The sequence below is a fragment of the Carcharodon carcharias genome, chromosome 8, assembly GCF_017639515.1.
Source record: "Carcharodon carcharias isolate sCarCar2 chromosome 8, sCarCar2.pri, whole genome shotgun sequence".
NCBI classification, from domain to species: Eukaryota; Metazoa; Chordata; class Chondrichthyes; order Lamniformes; family Lamnidae; genus Carcharodon; species Carcharodon carcharias.
In genome coordinates, this window is record NC_054474.1 from 150,829,565 (window position 1) to 150,852,640 (window position 23,076).

Below are 23,076 nucleotides of genomic sequence, written 5' to 3' on the forward strand. Positions count from 1 at the left end.
TTAGGAAAGCTAATAGAATGCTATTGTTTACTGTGAGGGGAATTGAATACAAAAGTAGGGAAGTTATGTTTCAGTTGCACAGGGCACTAGTGAGACCACATTTGGAGTACTGTGTACAGTATTGGTCACTTTCTTTAAGGAAGGATGTAAATGCATTGAGAGCAGTTCAGAGAAGGTTTACCACACTAATACCTGGAATTGGTGGGTTGTCTTATGAAAAAAGGTTGGACAGACTAGGCTTGTATCCACTGGAGTTTAGAAGAATAAGAGGCGACTTGATTAAAACACATAAGATGCTAAGGGGTCTTGACAGGGTGGATGTGGAGAGGATGTTTCCTCTTGTGGAAGAATCTAGAACTAGAGGCCACTGTTTAAAAATAAGGGGCTGCCCATTTAAAACAGAGATGAGCTGAATTTTTTTCATTCTGAAGGTCATGAGTCTTTGGAACTTTCTTCCTGAAAAGGTGAAGCAGAGCGAATATTTTTAAGGCAGAGGTGGATAGATTCTTGGTAAGCAAGGGGGCTATAGGTTATCAGGGATAGGTAGGATACAGATTTCAGATTACTATCAGGTCAGCCATGATCTTATTAAATGGCAGAGCAGGTTTGAGGGGCTGACTGACCTACTCCTGCTCCTTGTTCGTATGTTCATATATAACCAGGCATCCTTTATTCCTTTCAATTCTGGACTTGTTACCTGTAATGGAATCTACACTTACTCCTCTCTTTCCAACACTTGCATTGTTGCACAAACACCCCGTCTTCCCTTGTGTGTCATACAAACAACAACCTGCACTTATATAGCACCTCTGAAGTAGTAAAATGCCCTAAAGTGCTTCACAGGAGGAATTATCAAACAAAGTTTGAAATTGAGCCACATTAGGAGCTATTAGGATACATGACCAAAAGCTTGATCAAAGTTTTAAACGGACCTTAAAAGAGCAAGGAAGCAATGTGGAGAGGTCTAGAGAGAGAATCCAAGAGCTTAGGACTTAGTCAGCTGCTGGCATGGCTGCCAACGGTACAACAAAAAAGAAAAACATGCAGATGCAAAAGAGGCCAAACTGGAGCAACACAGAGATCTCGGAAGGTTGTAGGGTTGGAGGAGGTTACGATAACCCTTTTAGCCAAGCCATACCCACATCTTTTTAACACTTCTTACTTCTATTTCCTAAAGTGTTTTCTCCAATTTAAGAAGCTCAATATATTTTGCTCATGATCAGGATATTGTTTTTAGTCTTATAGTGACTGAATTAAGTCAAGTTCCATTTTTATTACAGGGTATTTTAAAAAATTTTAAGTAGTGTGATTTTGGGGAATTGGATTCTGTCCATTGTTCAATGAAAATACAAATCAGTGTCCGTGCTTGAGATTCTGAATTTGTCCTTACCCTATCACATTACCTAATGCTGTTTCCCACTGTCATGGTTCCTCAAGCAGGGTAGGTATAATGTCTGGACCTGAAGCCATCTTGTAATCACTCTTTTGTGTGCTGCCAATTGAAGATGAGTCTCCACAGTTCTATTAATGTTCTATTTTTCCTTGTCCTCCCTTGCCTCAGCCAAAACTGGATGATTATCATTTCGGTCAACAAAAGGAAAGTATTTGAACTCAGCTGCTCTGAGTCCAAAGGTTTTTAGTTCCAGTTACCAGGCTGGACTCATGCCTGCGTTAGCCAGAAAAGGGTGCCAGCCCACCCAAAACTTCTCAATGAAGCTCGAGAGCATACTGGAAGGAAACTGATACAAATCTGCTCATGGGAAACCGCAAAGGCTTTTTCTATATCGGAAACTGGTTAGTCCCTGAACGCCCCACACTCAAGCTCACAGTTGCAGGTACTTTCCACACTGTTTGAATCACTAATGCTCAGGAAATGTGTTTTCCACTTCAGCTTGCCACTTAATTTTTCCAAAATATCCACCCTCTGGGAGCTTCCACCACACATGGAGAAAACGGCAGGTTACATTTCACATTTCTGCTTTCAGTTACAAACCACCACCAGTTACATGAGGTAATCCCAAATACTTTGGAATATATTTCTGAAAGACTCAGAATGTGACGGGGCAACCTTTTGGTCTCACAGGTTGGGCTCCAGCTTCAGTGGAGTTACTTCGTTTAGGATGCAGACACAATGGGGGCTGGGTCTACTGCTCCCTGTGCAGCCAGTGTTTGGGATGTGTGCAAGTAAGTTAATGGCTGAGGCAATTCCCAAAGCATGATGCACTGGGACTAAATATCAGATTTCAATCCAAGTGCCAGGAGTTAGCCTTGGCTCAGTGAGTAGCAATATGCAGCTCTGAATCAGAAAATTATGGATTGAATCCCCACTCCAGGACTTGAGCAAGCAATCTAGGCTCATGTTCCAGCAGTGTACTGAGGCAGTGCAGCACAGCTAGAAGTGACGTATTTCAGATAAGGCATTTAACCAAGATTGCATTTGTCCATTCAGGTGGGCGTAAAAAATCCAATGGTCACTTTGTCAAAGAGCAGGGAAGCTCTCCCTGGGACCCCAGCCAATATTTATCCTTCAGCCAACATCAATAAAACAGATTATCTAGCCTTATCTCTCATTGCTGCTTGTGGAATTTTGATTTGTGCAAAATGGCTGTCATATTTCCATACATTACAACAGTGTCAGTAACAGTACTTCACTGGTTGTGAAGCATTTCAGACATACTGAGGTTGTGAATGGCATGATATAAATAGAAGTTCTTTCTATCTTGTGTTTACATAGGATCAGTCCTCAGTGCATAAAGAATGAAGCCAAACTTAAAGGAGGATTTTAAAACAAAACAGAAAGCAAGCTCAGATTGTTCAATTTAGCAGTTCATTGCATTGTGTTTGCTGAATTTATGCCCACTTCATTCCAACAGCAAGATATGCAAAACCACTCCTGGTCTTTCCCAAAACCATCAGGTCCTATTCTGACTGGTGAATTATACAAGGACAATCAGACACGTGAAAGATTTATATAACTCTTCAGGTTTGCTGCGCAATTTGAAAATTAGGATGCAAATAACATGGATACATATAGGGAGAAAGGAATATAAGGATATGGTGATACAATGTGAAAAACCCTTATGGAACAATGTGAAAAACCCTTATGGAACTCTTAAGTTCTAATGTGCAAGTCACAAGAATATATAGAATGCACATCACAGAAAGAAGCTATTCAGCCCATTTGGCCCTATTAGTGTTTATGCCTTAAACAAGATTCCTACCACTCCTCTTCATCTCATCCTATCCACATATCCTTCCAATTCCTTTCTCTCTCATGTTCATCTAGCTTCCCCTAAATGCTTCTATGCTGTTTGCTTCAACTATTCCCTGTGGCAATGAGTTCCATATTCTAACCACTCTCTGGGTAAAGAAGTTTCTTTTGATTTCCCTCCTGGTTTTATTGGTGACTATTATATATTGATGACCGCTAGTTTTGGACTCCAGTGCAAGTGAAAACATCTTCACATATACTCAATCGCAATTGAATATCCCTTTATATTTTTAAAAGACCTCATTAGAAAAAAGGCACTACAATAATATAGTCAGAAATACACAACAGAAGACCTTGGTACTTTTTGAAAGACAAATCTTTCAGAGTTTGACAAAAAAAATCAATTCAAGTGTCAATGTCCTACCATCTTTAAAATAGATTTTTCTGACCATTTTGAAAGAAAAACAGATATCTGTTGTGAAATTATTCCTGATCCTGCATGTCCAAAATTCAAAACAGGACAAAGCAACAAAAAACAAAAGCACAAATAGCATGGAAGCCTTATTTGAGGAGGAGGCTGTCACGTCTCCAAGGTGATAAAGAGATCACAGCATTAGTTCAGCCAGCCCTATCCAGGAGGACTGCGTGGTGTCAGAGGTTAGAACACTGTCGTGCCTCCTCTGGGGACCTGCATAAGGAATTCAGGCCAAACTGATGGGACTGGCGACTGCCACCTGTAAGTAAAACAGGGATCATGATTTGTAATTTGGGATTCAATTAGCAGTCTCAAAAGAAAAGTCTGGGAAAAGAAATACAGGTTACATCAAACCTGCAAATACTTAATAATAAAAGCGTTCCACTTCACACGATAAAGAATTTTCTTTTGCTAACAACAACAATCAAATAATCAGATCATCCCTCATGTGTGTTATTTTGGGTACATCTCAAGTTTTAAAGCTTGCAAAATGGCACATTTAAAAAACAAGAAAAAATTACATCCTTGAAATGTTATTGCATTTTTTGACTAACATATTGCCATTGGTCCAACTAATAATCAACAACGTAAATCCAATATATTTTTATTCTTTTCTGTTCCAATCCTCTCCTCTTTCAGAATTTTCTGTTTTTATTTCAGATTTACAACAATTGCAGTATGTTGCTTTTGTGTTAGTGTTTAACTCCTTGCCACTTCTATCCCAAGAACGCCCACCTTGCAGAAGATCTGTTCTTCTCTCTGACAGGATTTCCACCTCCTTTCTTTTACCTTATTGACCTTCATTGCTTTTTGCTTCCCTTCCACTTTCCCTGCCTCTGCTCCCATTTAAAACCTGTTACATCTTTATCATATTCTAGTTCTGGGGAAAGGTCAGAAAACTTCAAATTTTAAGTCTCTCTCCACAGATACTGCCTGACCTGCTGAGTATTTCCAGCATTTTCTGCTCTCCTTTTCCCAGTCCTTGCTGAAATTCTATGTTGGGGCGCAGTTCCGGATACAACAGCTTATCCAAGTAGGCTTATCATTACTTATTTTTGCATTGGCCCTTGTTCAGATCAGAGCCCAGAAGTCTGGAGTTTGCAAACTGGTCCCTAGTTTTTACGCCACTAAATCTCCTCCCTTATCTTGGCAACAGAATTTGAAGAGAAACAAAAAGTTGGCTCTATGGTTCTGCCAGTGGAATAAGGCAGCTCACTTGGCGATACAAGAGAAACAGCTCGTGGATAGGTTACCCAGAATCCAACCCAAGAAGTGCTGGTGCAAAAAAGATTTTCATGAGACACTCTGGCCAGTGGCATGACTGATTGCAGGCCACTTGACTAGTGAGGCCACAGACATGTTATAATGACACTGTGAGGAATTACTTGAGGATCATTCTTCCAATTAGGTCTTTTGTACGTACTCCTGCAGGTTAAATGTGTGCCTACACAACTAGCATGAAAATTGAAAAAGCTAAAAAAAAAAATCACTTGAGAGAGCAAAGATCAACCTTCCTGTGCAAACCTCCCATGAGGGACCCTGTTAATTCTCTTCCTCCTCGCTACAGCTGGTCAAAATGACATTCCAAGAATTCCTCAGCAGCTAATTGATGGGAATGCCGACTGAACTCCCTGCCAGCTGCAAGTGAAAAGAGAACCACAGAGAAGAATGGCAGCATCGGACAAAATTCTCTTCAAAGTTTTCAACATTTTGACAAGAAAAACACAGGTAATGTCACATCAATTCTGGTCTCCTACTAAACCCCAGGTTTCTTCACTCCATTACTGCTGGCCCTGCCTTCTGCTGTCTAGGCCCCAAACTTTGGAATTTCCTTCCTAAATCTATCCACCTTTCTACCCCTCTCTCCTTCTTTATAGACACTCCCTAATTAACTCCTCACTGGCTAGAAGGCACTTGGAGACGTCCAATAATCATGAAAGTGCTCTACAGATGCATGTTTTTTTTTACATCTTAAAGACTCTGTCCTGAAATCCTTAAGTGTCTCAGTATCAAACTTTGTTTGATTACACTTCCATGAAGAAACTAGGGACATTTTACTTCGTTAAGTGTGCTATGTAACTGCAAATTGTTGTTGTAGCACACCTCTCATTCCAGCTTAGTGTGTATCAAGGTCACCATACCATTACCTATTCAAACTGCTACAAGACTCTGGACAAGTGTGTAAATCGCCCCATGTTCACCAAATGGCAAACAGATACTTACACACAAACTTCAATAAAGGGACACTAACACATAAGATAAGTGATGGAAATCTGAAATATGAACAGAAAATGTTGGAAATACTCAGAACATCTTGAGACAGAAACAGAGTAACCTTGGGTGAAAAGGTCACAGACCTGTAAATGTTGATTCTATTTTGCTCTCTACACATGCTGCCTAACCTGCTGAGTGTTTCCAACATTTTGTTTATATTTAACAAAGGAACATTTATCAACTCTCTGCTACAACTCTTTAATTCTATTTAATTTCAAATTTTATGGCAGCTAACCCCTAGTAGGTGTTGTCTGGATGATCTAAAGGGATAACAGCTAAAAGCTTGAGGCTCTGTTACCTGTGTTAACTTGTGAATGGTTGAGCAACCCCATCTGAAGGTGATTTTAAGGTGGGGGAAGAGAGAGGCTGTGAAGCAGTGAAGTTACACCCAGTACCTGTCTCAACATTAACAACTCACCTGTGTCGTAAAAGGGAGGATTCTTTATAAATATAACAGATTTTTAACCAATTTTACTTTATGGATTTGAAGGTCAAATATTGAATGCATTTGACACCCCAGTACCAGATGGCCACTACAGTCAGGTAAGGCAAGGATCCTTCGACAACATCTTTCAAACCCATGACCTCTACCACCTAGAAGGACAAGGGCAGGAAATACATGGAAACACCACCACCTGTAAGTTCCCCTCCAAGCCACACACCACCCTGACTTGGAACTATATTGTTGTTCCTTCACTGTCACTGGGTCAAAATCCTAGAACTCCCATCATATCAGCATTGTGGGTGCTCCTACAACACATGGACTGCAGCGGTTCAAGAAGGTGGCTCACCATCACCTTTTCAAGGACTATTAGGGATGGGCAATGAATGCTGGCCTGGCCTGTGATACCCACACCCTGTGAAAAAATAAATTTTAAAAATCCTCACATCAGACCAGGGATCTTGAAGCCAATACTTAGTATGCATTACCTTTTCGGGGCTAACAGTTCTTGCTCCTAAATCCAGAGCACATGATGGGAAATGCCAGCCTAGCGTAGAAATGGCTAAAAATGACATTGGCCTTCCAGGGTTAGGGATGGGAAAATGGGTCAGTGCCCTCATCGTACCAGTGGTGCCTGATTGACATACATTGTGTGGTCTGTCGGGTTAGGGCAAGATCAGGTTCACAGCAAAAATTTAGTCCATAGTCAAATAAGCTGTGGACACTCAAATGTCTAAAGTTACACATGAAGGAAGACTCCTTGAATATTGCAATGAAAGTCTGCTGGCTCACACAGTATGAACTCTCAATTTCAGGTGCAGAGAATGTTTCGGGAAAATTAATAAACACCCATTGTGCCTTGAAGTTTCTTTCTATCGTACTCCCTTTAACCTCAAATCTCAATTACATGACTGTATAGCGAGCTTCCAGGCTTTGATTTGGATCGCTTCAATGTTTTTCCCTCATGGATCTGTGAAGTATCTTGAGCCTTTTTTTGCATTGAAGGCATTTTATACATGTGCAAGGTGTCTTTTTCATTGTTGATGGTGGATAAACTCAACGGTTATTGCAAGATCACAGAAATCTGCCAGCATCTAAACACCATGGCTACTTTTTGAAACCAAACGAACAAGGTTACCAAAAGGCAATTTTATTTCTCTGAGCCTCCAGTCATGCACAAGAATTGAACGAGAGACTTAATACTATTGCGAGGTAGAGGGCTTTGAATGGTTGATCCATTGAGTTTGAGAGAAGAAATCAGGCCAAGCCTTGCACACTACTGTCGCCAATTACCTAGCTAGCATTGGACATTAACAGTGGTTGAGACAGAGTTAGAGAAAGTAAGGGTAGAGGAAGCTCATGTGGAGCACAACATTGACCTAGAGCAGTTGGGCCAAATGGTCTGTTTCTACATTGTAAATACGATGACTTGTCATTTGTGCCAGAGAGAAAAGCAACTGAACTGCAAAATTGCAACTTCTAATCAGCTATATGAGCACAGGTTGAATTAATTTAAGCTTGTGCTTGTGTGGAGGACTTGTTTAGGGGATTGATATTTCCATCAGTTTGACTGGCTGTACTTGCACAAATCAGACAAGACAAAATGAAATATGCTAATCTTCCATTCATACTCTGAGCTTATCTAAAACTTGTGAAATGTGTTTGGGACAACAAAAAAACCCATTTTCTTCTTGTTAACTCAAGGGATTGGAGGCTGACAGTAACTGCTCGTGTTGTTTTGGGAAGTATCTAGACCGGGCTATCTCCTGCATCACCCACTCCCTGGTTCCTGCCTCCAAGGTCTTTGCTTAATATTCAGAAATTTTGGCTTCATGTCAGGACACAAAATATTACTCGGAAATGTGGGGGTTGTGGGAGAAAACAAATTGTATTGAGTATCAGAATGCCGACAGGAGTGTCTCAAATTGAAAAAAGCAAACATACAGCTGTTAGTTTTTTAACTCACTTACTGAAAAAATAATAAAAAATGTTTTGAGACAGAATAAAACACAATTTAAATGCCAAGTATTTCTTTCTTCCATAGTTATGCTAGTGACACCTAATGACCCTGGCTAGAACCCCACAAACACATTCTCTTTCTTGTGAAAATAATTGTTTCCATGGTTGATTTTGCAAAAAGGTGGAAGAAGAGAACAACAGTAACAAGATCCACCAAAAATTTTCAACACACTCTTGAATAAGCACAAGTGCACCACAAAATACTATACATCAAAATTTGGTCACTGTTGGTACAATTCTGAAGTATGCAACATTATTTGCTGCAGGCATGATCTATTATTGCATCTAGCTGTGGCTATGTGTAGCTATCCATCCATAGCTATCACTCAATGCAACATACCATTTCACTGTTTGATAAAGTTTGAGTAAATAAAGAGAAACTGTTTCTGGTGGCAGAAAGGTCAGTAACCGGAGGATACTGATTTAAGGTGATTGGCCAAAGGACCAGAGGAAACTTTTTTTAAGACTTTTATACAACTTGTTGTGGTGATCTGGAAAGCATTGCCTGAAAGCGTGATGGAAGTAAATTCAATAGTAAGAGTCAAAAGAGAATCAGGTAAATATTTGAAGTTATGGAGAAAGAGCAGCAAACTAGAGAGTCGGCACAGACAATGGGTCAGATGGCTTCCTACTGCGTTGTAACGTTCTATGTTGTTACTAAACCAGGGCAGAGATGCTGGTGATTAACATTTCTTAAGAGTTTTCAGCCAGCATTTTGTAACAAATATAAAGTTCAACTTTCAAACTATACAAAGACGGTGCAATAGTTGGAACATGCTCCTCACAAAAATTCTCAGTTCAGCTGATCACTCACTGAAGTTGTCAGTGCAAATGCTCCAGGCGAACTCAATGTATTTTACCTTCATTCAGGGTAAGTGCCTGGCCACTGTTCACAAAATTGGGTAAGTGTAGGAATAAACTATTTCCAGTTATATAATGCAGGGCATGGTTGCAACAAAGCACCTAGAAAGACTCGGGGAAGCAAAAGTACAATAGATTTAAAATAAAGCCGTGGGATAGAGGGTGAACTTGGGAAAATAAAGATAAGAAAGGGATTGAAGACGAAAGAGGTGTTAGAAGAGCCTCCACAGATGTGAAAACAGTATCCAAGTCTTGGACATTGTTAAGCTTCATAGGGCTGAGAGGAAGAGAAGCATTTGGCACGGTTTTTCCAATGATTCTACAGGTTACAGCAGTGAAGAGCAAAACTACACAAACCAAGAAGGCACCACGTTCCATCAGAATGGCTGAGTTAGTCAATATCAGCATGGAGTGTTAGGATAGCTACAATTTGCCTTAGCAACCCTGGATGAGTAAAGGGAATGTTAGCCAGGGATTCCATTCCTTATTGCTATCCAGGGACACTTGCTGGAAGTATGCAGCTGTGCGTGTTAGTTAATGACAGGATCAGTCTTGGCTGCGGTAATATCCAACTTTCTCCCTCCCTCCCCAATCCTCTCCAGTACCTCACATTCTAAAGTCCACTTCTGCAGGTTACTGCAAGACTGACCATCATGCACTGACAAATAGTATATAAAGGAGTCAACAGCTTCAGTGAGGGGTTGGACAGTAAGAAAGTGGGTAGAGAAACAGCATTTGGAACAAAAATGGAAATTGAGCTTTTTGGAAGCAGTTTTAGCAATGAAGGAAATGTGGGAATCCCATTTGTGTTCAGTATCTCCACTGAGGCCAAGAATGTCGACAAATGAAATAAAGGGCATCAGTCAAGCATCAATTACCATGTTCTAGCAATGAGTATCATGGCAAACAGCATGTGCGGAGAATCAAATTATTTGATTTGAAAGCAGCAACATTTGAATTGTCTTTGTTGTTGATAAGGGGAATGCATCGGGTTATTTAACTTGGCTTTGGAAAGAAAGGCTTACATTTATACTACACCATACCACTCCTCTCAAAAAAATCTGAGTGCTTGACATACAATGCATTACTTTGAAGTGAAGGGACTGTTGTCATCTAGGCAAATACATCACAAACAGGTCCCAGAAACAACATGATAAATGTCTAGACAATCTGGCAATTGAGAAATATTGGCCAGGATATAGATTTCCCTGCTTTTTGAAATACTGACATGTAATCTTTTGCTTCCACCTGAGAGGTCAGTTGGGGTTTCAGTTTAATGTCTCATCCGAAAGATGGCCCCTCCGACAGTGCAGTACTCCTTCAGCACTGCGCAGGAAGTGTCAGCCTGGATAGTACACTAAAGTCTGGTGTGGGACTTGAAACTACAACCTCGTGACTCAGGATAGCATTACAAACCACTCAAACTTTTGACATCTGCATTGCTGAATCAAGTCACTGCTTTATAATTCTTCCTCCTGTATATAAACGTAAATTCCAGCACATTACTTTGAACTGCACGGTTCAATCTTACAGCCCATGACTAACTTCTATTTATCTGGTTGAGTGTTACTGCAGCAGTTCAGGAATGTCAAACTCATTTCCTAGGACTACATTAAAGATAGTTTCCTAATTTGATTACTCAGCAACTGTTACATATTCCTGCAATTCCCCAATAAATTCCTAACCGCACATCAAAAAAATCTAAGTCAATGCTTGTCATTCTCTCTTGTATTTGGGAGCTGCTTCAAGGCAGGCTCTTGAACAGCATTGGACAAATAGAATTCGTGAATCAATTATTCTAGCATGGAAAAGGTGTGTTTTATTGTACATGAAATAAATTCTATGAGCAGAATTTTACGTAACCCCACCGGAGGGTTTGTAGGCAGAGGGTGACCATAAAATTCTTTGGATGGTTCTCCCACCGGGCTCCTGCACCCCCTGACCTCTCTGCAATTTTACAGTGGGATGGGCAAGGCCTAAGCCAGCCTTCCTGCCGTTTCCCCAATTGAGTCCCTTAAGCAGCCAATTAAAGACCACTTAAGAACCATTTCCTACCCAGCCTCAATTTTCAGGCTGGCAGGAATTCAGGGGCAGTGGGGGAAACCCAAAAAGTGACCAAGCGCAGGTCTCAGAAGGGGGGGTGCCTCCATCAACAGCCCCCTATGAACATCGAGTGCCCCTCCCCTCCCCGCAACAACAGGTCTGGCCCCTGCCGGTGCTCCCTCCACCAGTAACCCCCACCGGCCTTTCCAGCAACACCGCATCCCCCTCCCCATCCTCCACCCCAGGCCCTCACTTCCCCTCCCCACCCCAAGACCCCCAAACTTTCCTGGACCTGGGTCTTTGGCTCTGGGGTCTACTTGCAGTCCAGTCCATCCCACTGTAACTTCTGCTGCTGCTGGGACTGGACAGCTGCTATTCGATCTGATTGGCTGGCAGCTCTGAGGTGGAACTTCCTCTTGGCTGAGTGGCAAAAGTCCCATCTCCAGTGAATTAACACTCAGAGCACTGAACGGCCGTGAGGCAGCTGTTATCCGTTCACAGCTAACTCCTTGGATGACGGGAAGGGAGACCCCGCCATCCTAAAAATCCTAGCCTATATCTCATGGATTACAGTTGCTTTATAAGTGTCAAACATGCTGCACAATGAACAATGCTGACCGAGAAAAGTAGAAGAATTAAAACAAATTAAGATAAGAGAGCTTAAGATATGGAAATGGCAGAGAGCTGGTAGATTAATAGCTATAGTACTAGACTGCAGGATTCAACTGAGAGAACTAAGTTTTAATCAGGGTCATCTGACACCTTTGTACGAGGACATCCCATGGGCCTTTGTTGTATCATCTGAGAAAACAAGAGCTTGAAAGAAAGGCATCTTCCCCTGCCAGTGGGGTGGTGTCACCATATGGACCATGTTATTACAGATCCATCTATCTCCCGTCCACATCCAAATAGAAAAGCCCAGTATGAATTTTGGAGATAAACTTGGGAGGAATAGAATGGGGAAAAGAACACAAAATTCAAGAGAACAATTTCAACAAAGAATTAAATCAATTAAGTATTTAGTTTCATATCCATCAACCATGAGTAAAGGCCTCATCACAGAGGTAGGTCATTGCTCTTCACAGAAGTCACTAGCTCTTTCTGCTCTGATTTTACAGCTGCTCTTTCCAAATTCTGTAAATGTCCACCAGCCATGCTGCCCTCACAGTTAAACAATCACATTTCAGTGAAGTTCATGTTGCAAACAGTGGGCAAGAGAATCGCAGGATAATTACTGATGAAGTAGGCCATGCAAACATCTTAGCACATCCATACAGAATGACCCTATAACCCTCCTGCCCCATTGCGCGCCCCCCCCACCCCCCAAACCTGCATTGCAGCAGCCAACTCTTTCAGTCCTATATTTAACTTTTCTGGTTGGAAGTTATGGGCTACTCTTCTGATTAAAATTATTATTTTTTGAACAGATTTAGCTTTTCCATCCCTTTAATCATCTTGCACGTTTCTATAAGATCGCCTCCAGGTCACTCATTTCAAGGTGAAAAGCATAAGAAAAATTGTGAAGGCATTTGTAAAGAAAACAACTTGCATTTATATAGCAGCTTTCATGACCTCAGTACATCCCATCATCCTTTACAGCCAATGAAGTACCTCTGAATTGTCGTCACTATTTGACTGTAGGAACCCATTTGCATACAGCAAGCTCCCACAACAGCAATGTGATAATGATCTGTTAAGCTGTTTAAAGCGATGTTGATTGAGGGATAAATATTGATGAGGACACTGGGAAGAATACTCTTGCTCTCCTCCAAAATAGTGCCATGGGACCTGTAGGTCCACCTTGAGGCAGACGGGTCTTGATTTAATATTTCATTCAAAAGGCTGCACTTCCACACCTCCAACAGTACAGTACTCCCTCAGTCCTCTAAAGGAAGTTTCAACCTGCAGTAGGACTTGAAACCATAATCTACTGACTCAGAGAATGTGACCCACTGAGCCAAGGCTGACAGGCACTTTCAGAATATACAGCACATCAAATGTTCCTCACAGACATTCTCTGCAAAATGAAGCATACCATCAAGCAAAGAGAAATTTTAAGCCAAATAGAATGACATGGTGGCACAGCTCCACAAACTCCACAGTAGTGAAAAAATTCAAGACTGACACCCACCATGCAATCCTTGACATTAGTCACTGTGAAAATCTGCCGAGGGGATATTAGGCAGCTTCCCCAGGGAAGGGAAAGTAAACCAGAGTCATAATTGAATCATGCTACATACTTTTTACTCGTTGGAGTTGACCGGCAACGGCTGCTGCCAGGAGCATGTTGTCCAGTCACCTTCTCTGCTACTGCTGGTGAATGGTCTAGAAAGCACCAAGAAACATAGGCTTCTCAAGTCAGTGCTATTTCATTCAAGTCGGGTTAAATGCGTCCCATAAAACTGCTTTCACTAAACCCTGTGCAACGCTAAGAAAGTGCCACCAAAGCATAGCTAAGCAGTTTAAACGTGTTAGCAATTTGACACACACCTGTGCACTCACCACTGGCACATAGTTGGTCAACATTGACTAGTTCATTCTGCTATCTGTAGTGAAGATCTACACGTCATTATGAACAAATACCCAACAAAAACTTTGATTGTGCAGTTGACTATCAAATTCAGTGGCTAAAAAAAACTTGTTAGATGTCCAGGTCATCAGGTTCAACATTGGACAGCTACAACATATTGTGGGTATATGGAGTTAAACATTCAGGGAGATGGTTTGAAACCTATCTCTGTAATCTCCTACAAACCTCAGATCTCTACACTCTTCTAATTCTGGCCTCTTGGTGCATCCTTGACTTGTCTAATTCTGGCCTCTTGGTGCATCACTGACTTTAATCGCTCCACCACTGGTGGCTGTGCCTTCAGCTGCCCTGGCCATAATCCATGGAATTCACTCCCTGTATGACAAAAAAGGTCATACGGACTTGAAATGTTAACTCTGTTTCTCTCTCCACAGATGCTGCTGGACCTGCTGAGTTTTTCCAGCATTTTCTTTTGTTTCAAATTTCCAGCATCTGCAGTATTTTGCTTTTATCTTAAGGTAAAATGCAAATTGTTTTTGTTGAAAGGCTGGCCATTCTCTCTTGGTCAGATGGCGTTGCCTAGCCCACTATTTTGCGGTACCAACTCAGTTGCAATTGCAATCTAGCTTAGAAAGTTAAGCATTCCAACCTCTTTGCCAAACTTAAGCACAGAACCTTGATTGATACTTGGGTGTAGTGCTGAGGGACTGCTGCATAAAGTGCCATTCTTCATATGCTGGTTCAGATTGATATTAAAAGATTCCATGGTGCCACTGGAGGAAGATTTGGGAGCTCTCCTTGGGTCTCAGCCAACATTCCATCATCAACATATACCACCATAAACAAATTTATTTGTGGAACACTGTCCGTGCAGAGTGGTTACCACACTTGTCTACATAGCAATTAATGCACTCCAAAATACCTCACTATGTGATGTGCTTCAACATATTCTATCAGTCTTGGCTGCTCCTTTAATCCCTCCATCTTGTCCTTGGATCACTTTAAATTCCTCCAACTTTCCCTCAGAATCTCTTCTAAATCCCTCCAATATGCACTTAAGATGAGGTCTAAATTCCTCTAACTTGCTCCCTAGAACATCTTTAAATGCCTCCCAATTACACTTGGGAACTTCTGATCACCTTGTCCTTCTAAGAGTCTCTTTTTGTGACTACACTTTTGTTCCATTCCCTCCATCTTTCTTGTTTTCCTTTTGTACCGCTTGATAAAAATTGGCTTTTGCCCCCTGTGAAGTGCTTGAAAACTTCAATCTGTGCATGAAAAGTCAGACAGATATTTTACACAACATGATAAGATGCAAAATAAATATTTTCATTTATATTCTAGAGAACATAGACACCCCATAAATTTTACTGCTTACACTGGACATCCTTGAAATATGCAAAGTTCCTCTCAGTAAGAAGGGTCAACTTCGGCCGATGTTGACTTGTCATGCTTAACCCAGCATGGTTTTTTTTAATCCAGGCCACTTTCTCCCTCAACCACACTAAACCTAAGGAAGGAAGTTTTGAGATTTAATCCTTCACACTCTGGACCAGTTCAGATTGAATTTGTTCTACAGCAAAGCATTTCCAACACACTTATCAGGATCTACATTCTCTCCACTGCACTAAGGAACTGGATAATCCCACATAATGGTGTGTTATAGGGAAGGAAAAAGAAATAGTTGCATTTATAAACACCTTTCATGACCTCAATGTCCCAAAGCGTTAAGTACATTTGAAATGTGGTCATTGCTGTAACGTAGGAAATGTGTCAGCCAGTATGCACAGCAAGCTCACACAAACAGCAATGAGATCATGACCAGATAGTTTATTTCTAGTGATGCTGCTTGAGGAACAAATACTGATCAGGAAATCAGGGAGGAATCCTCAGCTCTTCTTCAAAATACTGCCATGGGATTTTCTATGTCCACTTGAGGGGGCAGACAGGGTCTTGGTTGAACAACTCATCCGAAAGCCAGACTAGGATTTGTGGTCAAGTGTCTGAAGTGAATGCGTAACCTTCTGATCTGAGAAGAGGGACTGATGGCTATACACAAAAACAGCGTCAAAATCTACTTTTAGAACAATATTCACTTAAAGCATACTCATGTGATGTGCATCTGGGTTTCAGACTAACTTCACTTGAAATCATTTGCATTATATACTAACAAAAAAAAATTATAACATAGTTTACAACATAGTTTTTCAAACCAGGGTTGACTAGTTCCCAAAGATTGCAAATTTCTGCATTTTTCTCGACTTGATATGGCTTCTGCTGCTGCCTGCTCATAAACCATGCTTTCTGTAATCACAAAACCATTTTCCTTTAGACAACTCACACTTTGAGAAACTGGGACTGAGTTCCTTGAGACTGGCAAATTTTGGAAGGAGTGGGGGAAATGTTTGAAAACCACTATTTCACAACTAAGATATCAGATTCGATCGAAAAATGTTGCAGAACAAAGCCTTTTGCTCACTGGACTGTCACATGTTCCTGCATGTTAACAGTAAAAATTTGAAGCCTCCAAATTAAGAAGCGGTCAGGTAATAAATATTTGCTGCCTTGTTGTAAATGTGCTTTTCTTGCTATTTATTCAGTGAGATCAACTATCTATCTGCTACATCATCTGTCGGATTCCCAGCATTTCCAACCTTGCCAAACCAAATAACCCATCCTGTCCACTACAAATATAAACTCCGATCAGAGTAGGCATCAGCAAGATTCCCTCTGTCTATGCTGAGAGGCAAACTATATTTACTCTCAGATAGTCACAAGGCAGTCAAATGTCTCAAGTGAATGAGTAACATTCACCTGTTACCTTGACAGGTATGTTATTTCCAAGGGTCTGGAAAGTATCAGCTGGTCTTGACGTTATTGGCGTTGCAGTCATCCAAAACACACTCACAAACCCCATGAATTTTCTTCATCACCTTTGCTCCATTCACAACAGATTCTCTGTTCATTATAATAATCAGTAAAACTGGGCAAATGTATTTATAGGTCCTGAAGCTTTGCAGTTAACTCTTCACCTATACAAAGTTACAACAACTTGCATTTACATAGAACTTTTAACCTGGAAATGCACCAAGGCACTTCACAGAGGTGTAATTTTTATTTCAAAAATGGACACTTTAAAGTGTTGAAAACATTAAAGAGACTCTGCTGGCCAGGTTCTGCTGGTTTTCCTGACCTTAAGGTGGAGCCAAGGATTTACAATTAGTTGACAATCTACAGAGAATATGTCCAAGATGGATAAACCTGTACCAGGACCTCAGGGTAAGCCACTTACAGCTCTTAAAGGCGCAGGGCAGATTACATACAACTCCAACTTTAGCATTATTTATAGCATAATACTCCTGACCTTATAAAAACAATGCACCATCTGAATTACAACAAAGTATGGCCAAAGCTGCTTTGCAAGTTCTGGTCAAACCTATACGTTCAGGTACTGTTCTACAAAGGAAACAATGGACGCCAGGAGCCTAACTCTGTCCGACTTAAATCAGCAGGTTAGTCAAAAACCAAAATCTTTGGAATTCTCTTTGGTGAGTCTTTGGAATTTTCTGTCTCAGAAGGCTGTGGAGGCTCAGTTGTTGAGTATGTTCAAGACTGAGATCGATAGATATCTACATATTAAAAACATCAAGGAATAGTGCAGGAAAATGGTGTTGAAGTAGAAGATCAGCCATGATCTCACTGAATGGCGGAGCTGGCTCAATGGGCTGGATGGTATACTCCTGTTCCTATTTCTTATGTTCTTACTTTACGAATAATTTGTATGGTGAGATTAAGGTGTGTTAACTTTTATATGGAGTATCTACTGGAAGAAAAAGTAAATCTATATAATCATTACTAATAAACCATCTTCTTCCTTCCTTATGATGTTCCTTTGGAAGTGATGCAAAAAGTGTGTTTAGGAAGGGGCATATTATATAAAAGGCATGTTGCATTTTTATTATTAATCTAAGATCTATGTCCATCCTGTCAAGATTAACTGTTATGATGTTTTGATGATTACAACATTTGTTCATGTGATTTTGTTGTACAATTGGAAATCAAATATTAAAGGATATTGCAATTGTACTATAAATGCGACAGCCCTAATTATGAAGCTTTAGGGAAGTTTAATAGGTTAAAGCAATGCAAAAAAATCAACAGGGAGTAAGTAACTGCTGCACACCATGCTTCAAAGCTACACATTTCCCCCACCAAAATGCCAAATTTTCTCTCTCTGGTTAACATTTTTTACATAGCTTTGCCTCTGATATTAAGAAAACTCCCATTTTATAATCTGTTGAGCAATCTACAAGGAAGCACTCAGGGCTAAAATGTACCCATTTCAATTAGGATTAAATCTTACACGTGGGGAGGGGGTGGAAACACAAGTATAAAAGTTTGCTGCTCTGGCAAAGAGCAAAATGTCTTCCAAAATTCAGCTGTTTACGTCTGTGCCGACGCAAGCTGCTATCTCCCCCACTCTGTCTCAATCACATGAGAGAAGAAGAGGCCTCTGCAAAGGTTTTTTTCCAGGGCTCAGGAATTCATTTCAGGGCCTTTCTCAATTCGCCTCCTTTCCTAAGGCACTTAAAAGCCTTACCTTCCAGGTAGCAGCTGGATGAAGCAGAGAGAGTCTTCCTTGATTTACACCCCACCAGCTTACGGCAAATCTCCAGCATTTTCATTTGTTAAACTTCAATTCGAAGTGATTCCTTTTTTTTTTGATTTTCCCCCTTTCGTCTTTTCTTTCTTGCTTAGTAGTAGTCTCCCACGTTTAGTTAAAAGAATTCCAACTCCAAACCCCCCTCAGGGTTGTCTGCTTCACATCCAAAAGCAGAAAGGGGCGGGGGAAAGAGGCATTCAATGCTTGATTTAAGAGAAAAACTTTTTTGGTTTGCAGTCGGATCTGAAGCTTAGCGAACATGCACCGCACCCATTTTTTTCGTTATCAGTAATTCAAACCCAACAACTTTTTGGGTGAATTAGCTGTTCGAAGCACTGGAGAGGCTGTGCGAGACATATGAGCCTGCTTTTCCTGAGCTCTCTAACACACACACATACTCCCCCCAGCACTGGGAGAGTTGCTTACGTTACACATCCAACAATGAAGCTCTTTGAAGCTCTTGCCTAGCTTCCATGGGTGACATCAGCAGGCTGGAGCCACCCACACAGGCTTTAATAAAAGCCAGTCAAAGCTCAGCCTGATCATTCTTGTGTTTCTCATCCACAGATATTCTGGCAAATGGGGCTCGGGAGGGAGGGTGGAATCACAGAACAGGAAAAACATGGAACTTGCAACAAACCACACATTTCCGACTTCAGTTTTACAAAAAAAGGCCCCCCCAAAAAATCTTCAATTTCAGTATAATGGTAAAATGGTCGACATGGGGATAAACTTTTTTTTTAAACACAAGGAGTGGTTAGGATTTGGGATACATTGCCTGATGTAAATGAGGATTTAATAGAAGCCTTCAAAAAAGAAATTAGAGAAATACTTGAAGGAGGAAAATTTCAGGAATACGGGAAAAGAGCCAAAGAATGGGTCTAACTAACTGCAAGTTTGAATTACTAGTTCGAAAGCGCTGGAATAGACTAGCCGGACTGAGTGGCCTCCTGAGCTGCAACCCAGAAGACACAGATTTAATGTGATTGGCAAAGGAATCAGAGGCAACATAAGGAAACATTTTCTTTTTGTGTTGAGAGTTATGATCTGGAATGCACTGTCTGAAAGGATGGGGGAAGAAGATTCAATAGGAACTGTCAAAAATGATTTGGATATATATTTGGAGAAAAACTTACAGGGCTATGCAGAAAGAGTAAGGGGTGGAATTAATTGCATAGCTCTTTCAAACAACATGATGAATGGCCTCCTTCTATGCTCTATCATTCCACATTTCCAATTTCAGGAATTATTTTCTCATTTTTGAGGCTGACTTTATAATGTTGAAATCAAAAAGCTTTCATCTGCACACATTTTCTGTCCTTGTTTTCTATAATAAGTTGTTTATTTGCACAGTTGTTACATAAATTATGTAAAACTGATCAAGACGGAGTCACACATTCCTCCTCATGGGACCCCTATAGCACCACCACTGGTGGAAAGCTGTAATTACAGTGTGACAAATTTACAGAGATTTTCATTGTAAATGCACACACAGGAATTCAAAATAAAATATAAAAAGGAGAATATGTGATCTTAAAATTAGGATTGATTTACATCTGCTCATCCCAGTTCAATTACATAAGAATATAAGAAACAGGATCAAGAGTGTGCATGGACCCCTGGAACCTGCTCTGCCATTTAGCAAGATCATGGCTGATTTTCTACCTCAATTTCACATTCCTGCCCTATTCTCATGTCCCTTGATTCCCGTGGTATCCAAAAATCTATTTGATTTCAGCCTTGAATATACTCAATAACTGAGCATCCCCAAGTTCTCTGGGATATAGCATTCCAATGACTTACAACCCTCTGACTGATTAAATTTCTCTTCATCTCAGTTCTAAATAACTGACTCTTTATCCTGAAACTGGGCCAAGGTAGAAGTGTTCACGTCGCGGCCCTGTTTCAACCAATTCTACCACCACCACGCACAGCAAGTAGTGTATACAACATTTTCGTACCGCTGATTTGATCAAGTACCAACATCATGCCTGAAGACAGAAGTCGTCGATGTCAGAAACACAGGTCTTTTTCAAGACCGGCATTGACTGTTACATCTGCTAATGTTGAAGGGTTTTCTGTAGCTAAACAAAACATCCTCGCTACATTATGCAATGAGTTGCAGTGTGCTGTCCTCTGCCTGCAGAAGACACATAGAGGAAGTGAGAACAACTGCCCAAAAATACCAGGAATGTTCCTGGTTATTGAAAGACCTCATCAACAATATGGCAGTGCTGTATTTGTTAGAAGCCACTTCTAAAAAAGGAGGACAACATCAAAATTCTAACTGTAGAGCTGAGCAAAGTAGTAGTGACCTCAGTGTACAAGCCACCTGGCACAGATTTCAGCTTCTCTAACCCTGTACCCAACGTGCACAGTAAACCACAGATCATCATTGGAGACTTTAATAGCCACAGGACCCAATGGGGGTACAAGGAGTCTAACAACCATGGAGAAGCAGTCGAAGAATGGATGGATGCTAACCAGCTTAGTCTCATCCACGACCCTAAAGTACCAGCCTCCTTCCACAGTGCCTGTTGGAAGTGTAGTTATAACCCAGATCTTGCCATTGTCAGCAACGACATTGCTGGCCTCTGCAAGAAGCTTGTCACAGACCCAATACCACAGACATAACATGTCCTATTGGTATCCAGGTAAATGCAGCAGTGTTACCAACCGTCGTACCATTCAAAAGGCGCTTCAACTTCAAGAAGGCCGATTGGAACAGGTTCATACGAGCACTTGACTGCAAGGTTAAACACATTAAACGATTACCTGAGCACTACAACCTGTTTGCAAAAGCTGTCCAGAATACAGCCAGAAGGAAGATCCCCCGAGGTTGTAGAACATGCTACATCTCTGGTCTCACCAAGGAGAATGCTGAACTCTACTGGGAGTATGTCTCAATATTTGAATCTGACCCCTTCTCAGAGGAAACAATACCTACTGATGAGAGGGTGATGTTAAGTATCTCTCAAGTGCGTCAAAACACCTGGAACACCTCGATAGAGACAAGAGATCTTACAAAAAACAGCAAAAAGGCATGGTCTCTCATAGACAAACTTGGAGGCAATGCCAAGAAAGCTGCCCAACATTCAATGTGTCTGCACCAAGTTGCACACCAGTTGCTCCTAAATGGAAAAATCAACAAGAGACAACCAAAAGCACAATTAGATAGGAAGAAGTGCAGCGATGACCCTGACTTCACTGGACCATTTAACATGGAAGAGCTGGAAACTGGTAGATCTAGTCTAAAACACTGGAAAGCAATTGGTCTTGACAACATAGCAATGGAGAAGATCAAGCATTTTGGACAGCAAGCAAAGAAATGGCTCCTACAATTGTTCAATCACTGCCTGGCAACACAAGCTACCTAATATTTGGCAGAAGGCACATGTAATAACACTATTAAAGCCCGGAAAAGATCCCTCATGTCCTAAGAGTTTTTGGCCAATTTCACTGCTTTGCCACACCAATAAGCTATTTGAGCGCCTGATACTCAATAGGATAGCACCAACTGTAGATGAGAAGATCATTCCAGAGCAAGCAGGTTTCTGCCCCGGCAAATCAACAACAAGCCAACTGCTCAACCTCGCACAACATATTGAAGATGGTTTTGAGCAAGAGATGGTAACAGGTGCTGTTTTTGTAGACTTGTCAGCAGCATACGATTTAGTAAACCATAGATGTCTCCTCTGCAAGATCCGAGAGATGACAAAAGATATTCACTTAACAGAACTGTTAGAAAGCATGCTTCAGGATAGCCGGTTCTACGTTGAACTAGGTGGGAAGCACAGCAGGTGGCGTATTCAGAAGAATGGTCTTCCTCAGGGAAGCGTGCTTGCACCGCTGCTGAACAACATCTACACGAATGACCAACCTATAGGTGGTGTCACACACCGTTTTATGTATGCTGATGACCTATGTGACACTGCCCAAAGCACTGATTTTAACACCGTGGAGAAAACGCTTTCTGAGGCCTTGGAGGAACTAACATCCTACTATGAAGAAAACCACCTTCACGCAAACCCATCAAAGACGTAAGTTTGTACATTCCACCTCAGAAACCGTGAAGCCAAACACCAGCTTAAAGTTTTGAATTTCCAGCATCCGCAGTTTTTTTGTTTTTACCAGCTTAAAGTAACCTGGTGTGGAGCAACACTGACGCATTGCGAGCACCCTATCTGCTTAGGAGTCACCCTTGACAGATGCCTCACTTTCAAGAACCACATCGAAAAGACAAAGGCAAAAGTGAGCACACGAACCAACATCCTGAATGAGCTCACCAACACAAAATGGGAAGCAAGCTCAAAAACATTGTGAACCAGTGCACTTGCTCTTTGCTATTCCACTGCCGAATACGCCTGCCCCGCATGGGAAAGATCTACTCATGCTAAGAAGATGGATGCCGTTCTGAATGCAAGCTGCCGACTTTCACAGGTTGTTTAAAACCAACAAACACCAACAGCCTATATATCCTGGCGGGTATCGCTCCCCCTGATATAAGAAGAACGGTAGCCAGCAAGAAAGAATGACTCCATCAAACATCAGATGAGAG

General features: G+C 41.2%; 1 protein-coding gene across 2 annotated transcripts in view; it reads right to left on the reverse strand.

Moving 5' to 3' along the window:
- abl1 (c-abl oncogene 1, non-receptor tyrosine kinase) overlaps positions 1-23,076 on the reverse strand; it is a 171,886-nt gene that overhangs the window by 81,926 nt on the left and 66,884 nt on the right. The window contains exon 1 of one of the 2 annotated variants that reach the window (XM_041194243.1): positions 18,456-18,981. The exons of the other annotated variant lie outside the window; for it this stretch is intronic. Within the exon in view, the coding sequence (XP_041050177.1) occupies positions 18,456-18,540 (85 nt within the window). The 5' untranslated portion in view covers positions 18,541-18,981. Of the gene's footprint in view, positions 1-18,455; positions 18,982-23,076 lie in introns of those variants that run through there. 2 annotated transcript variants of the gene reach the window in all.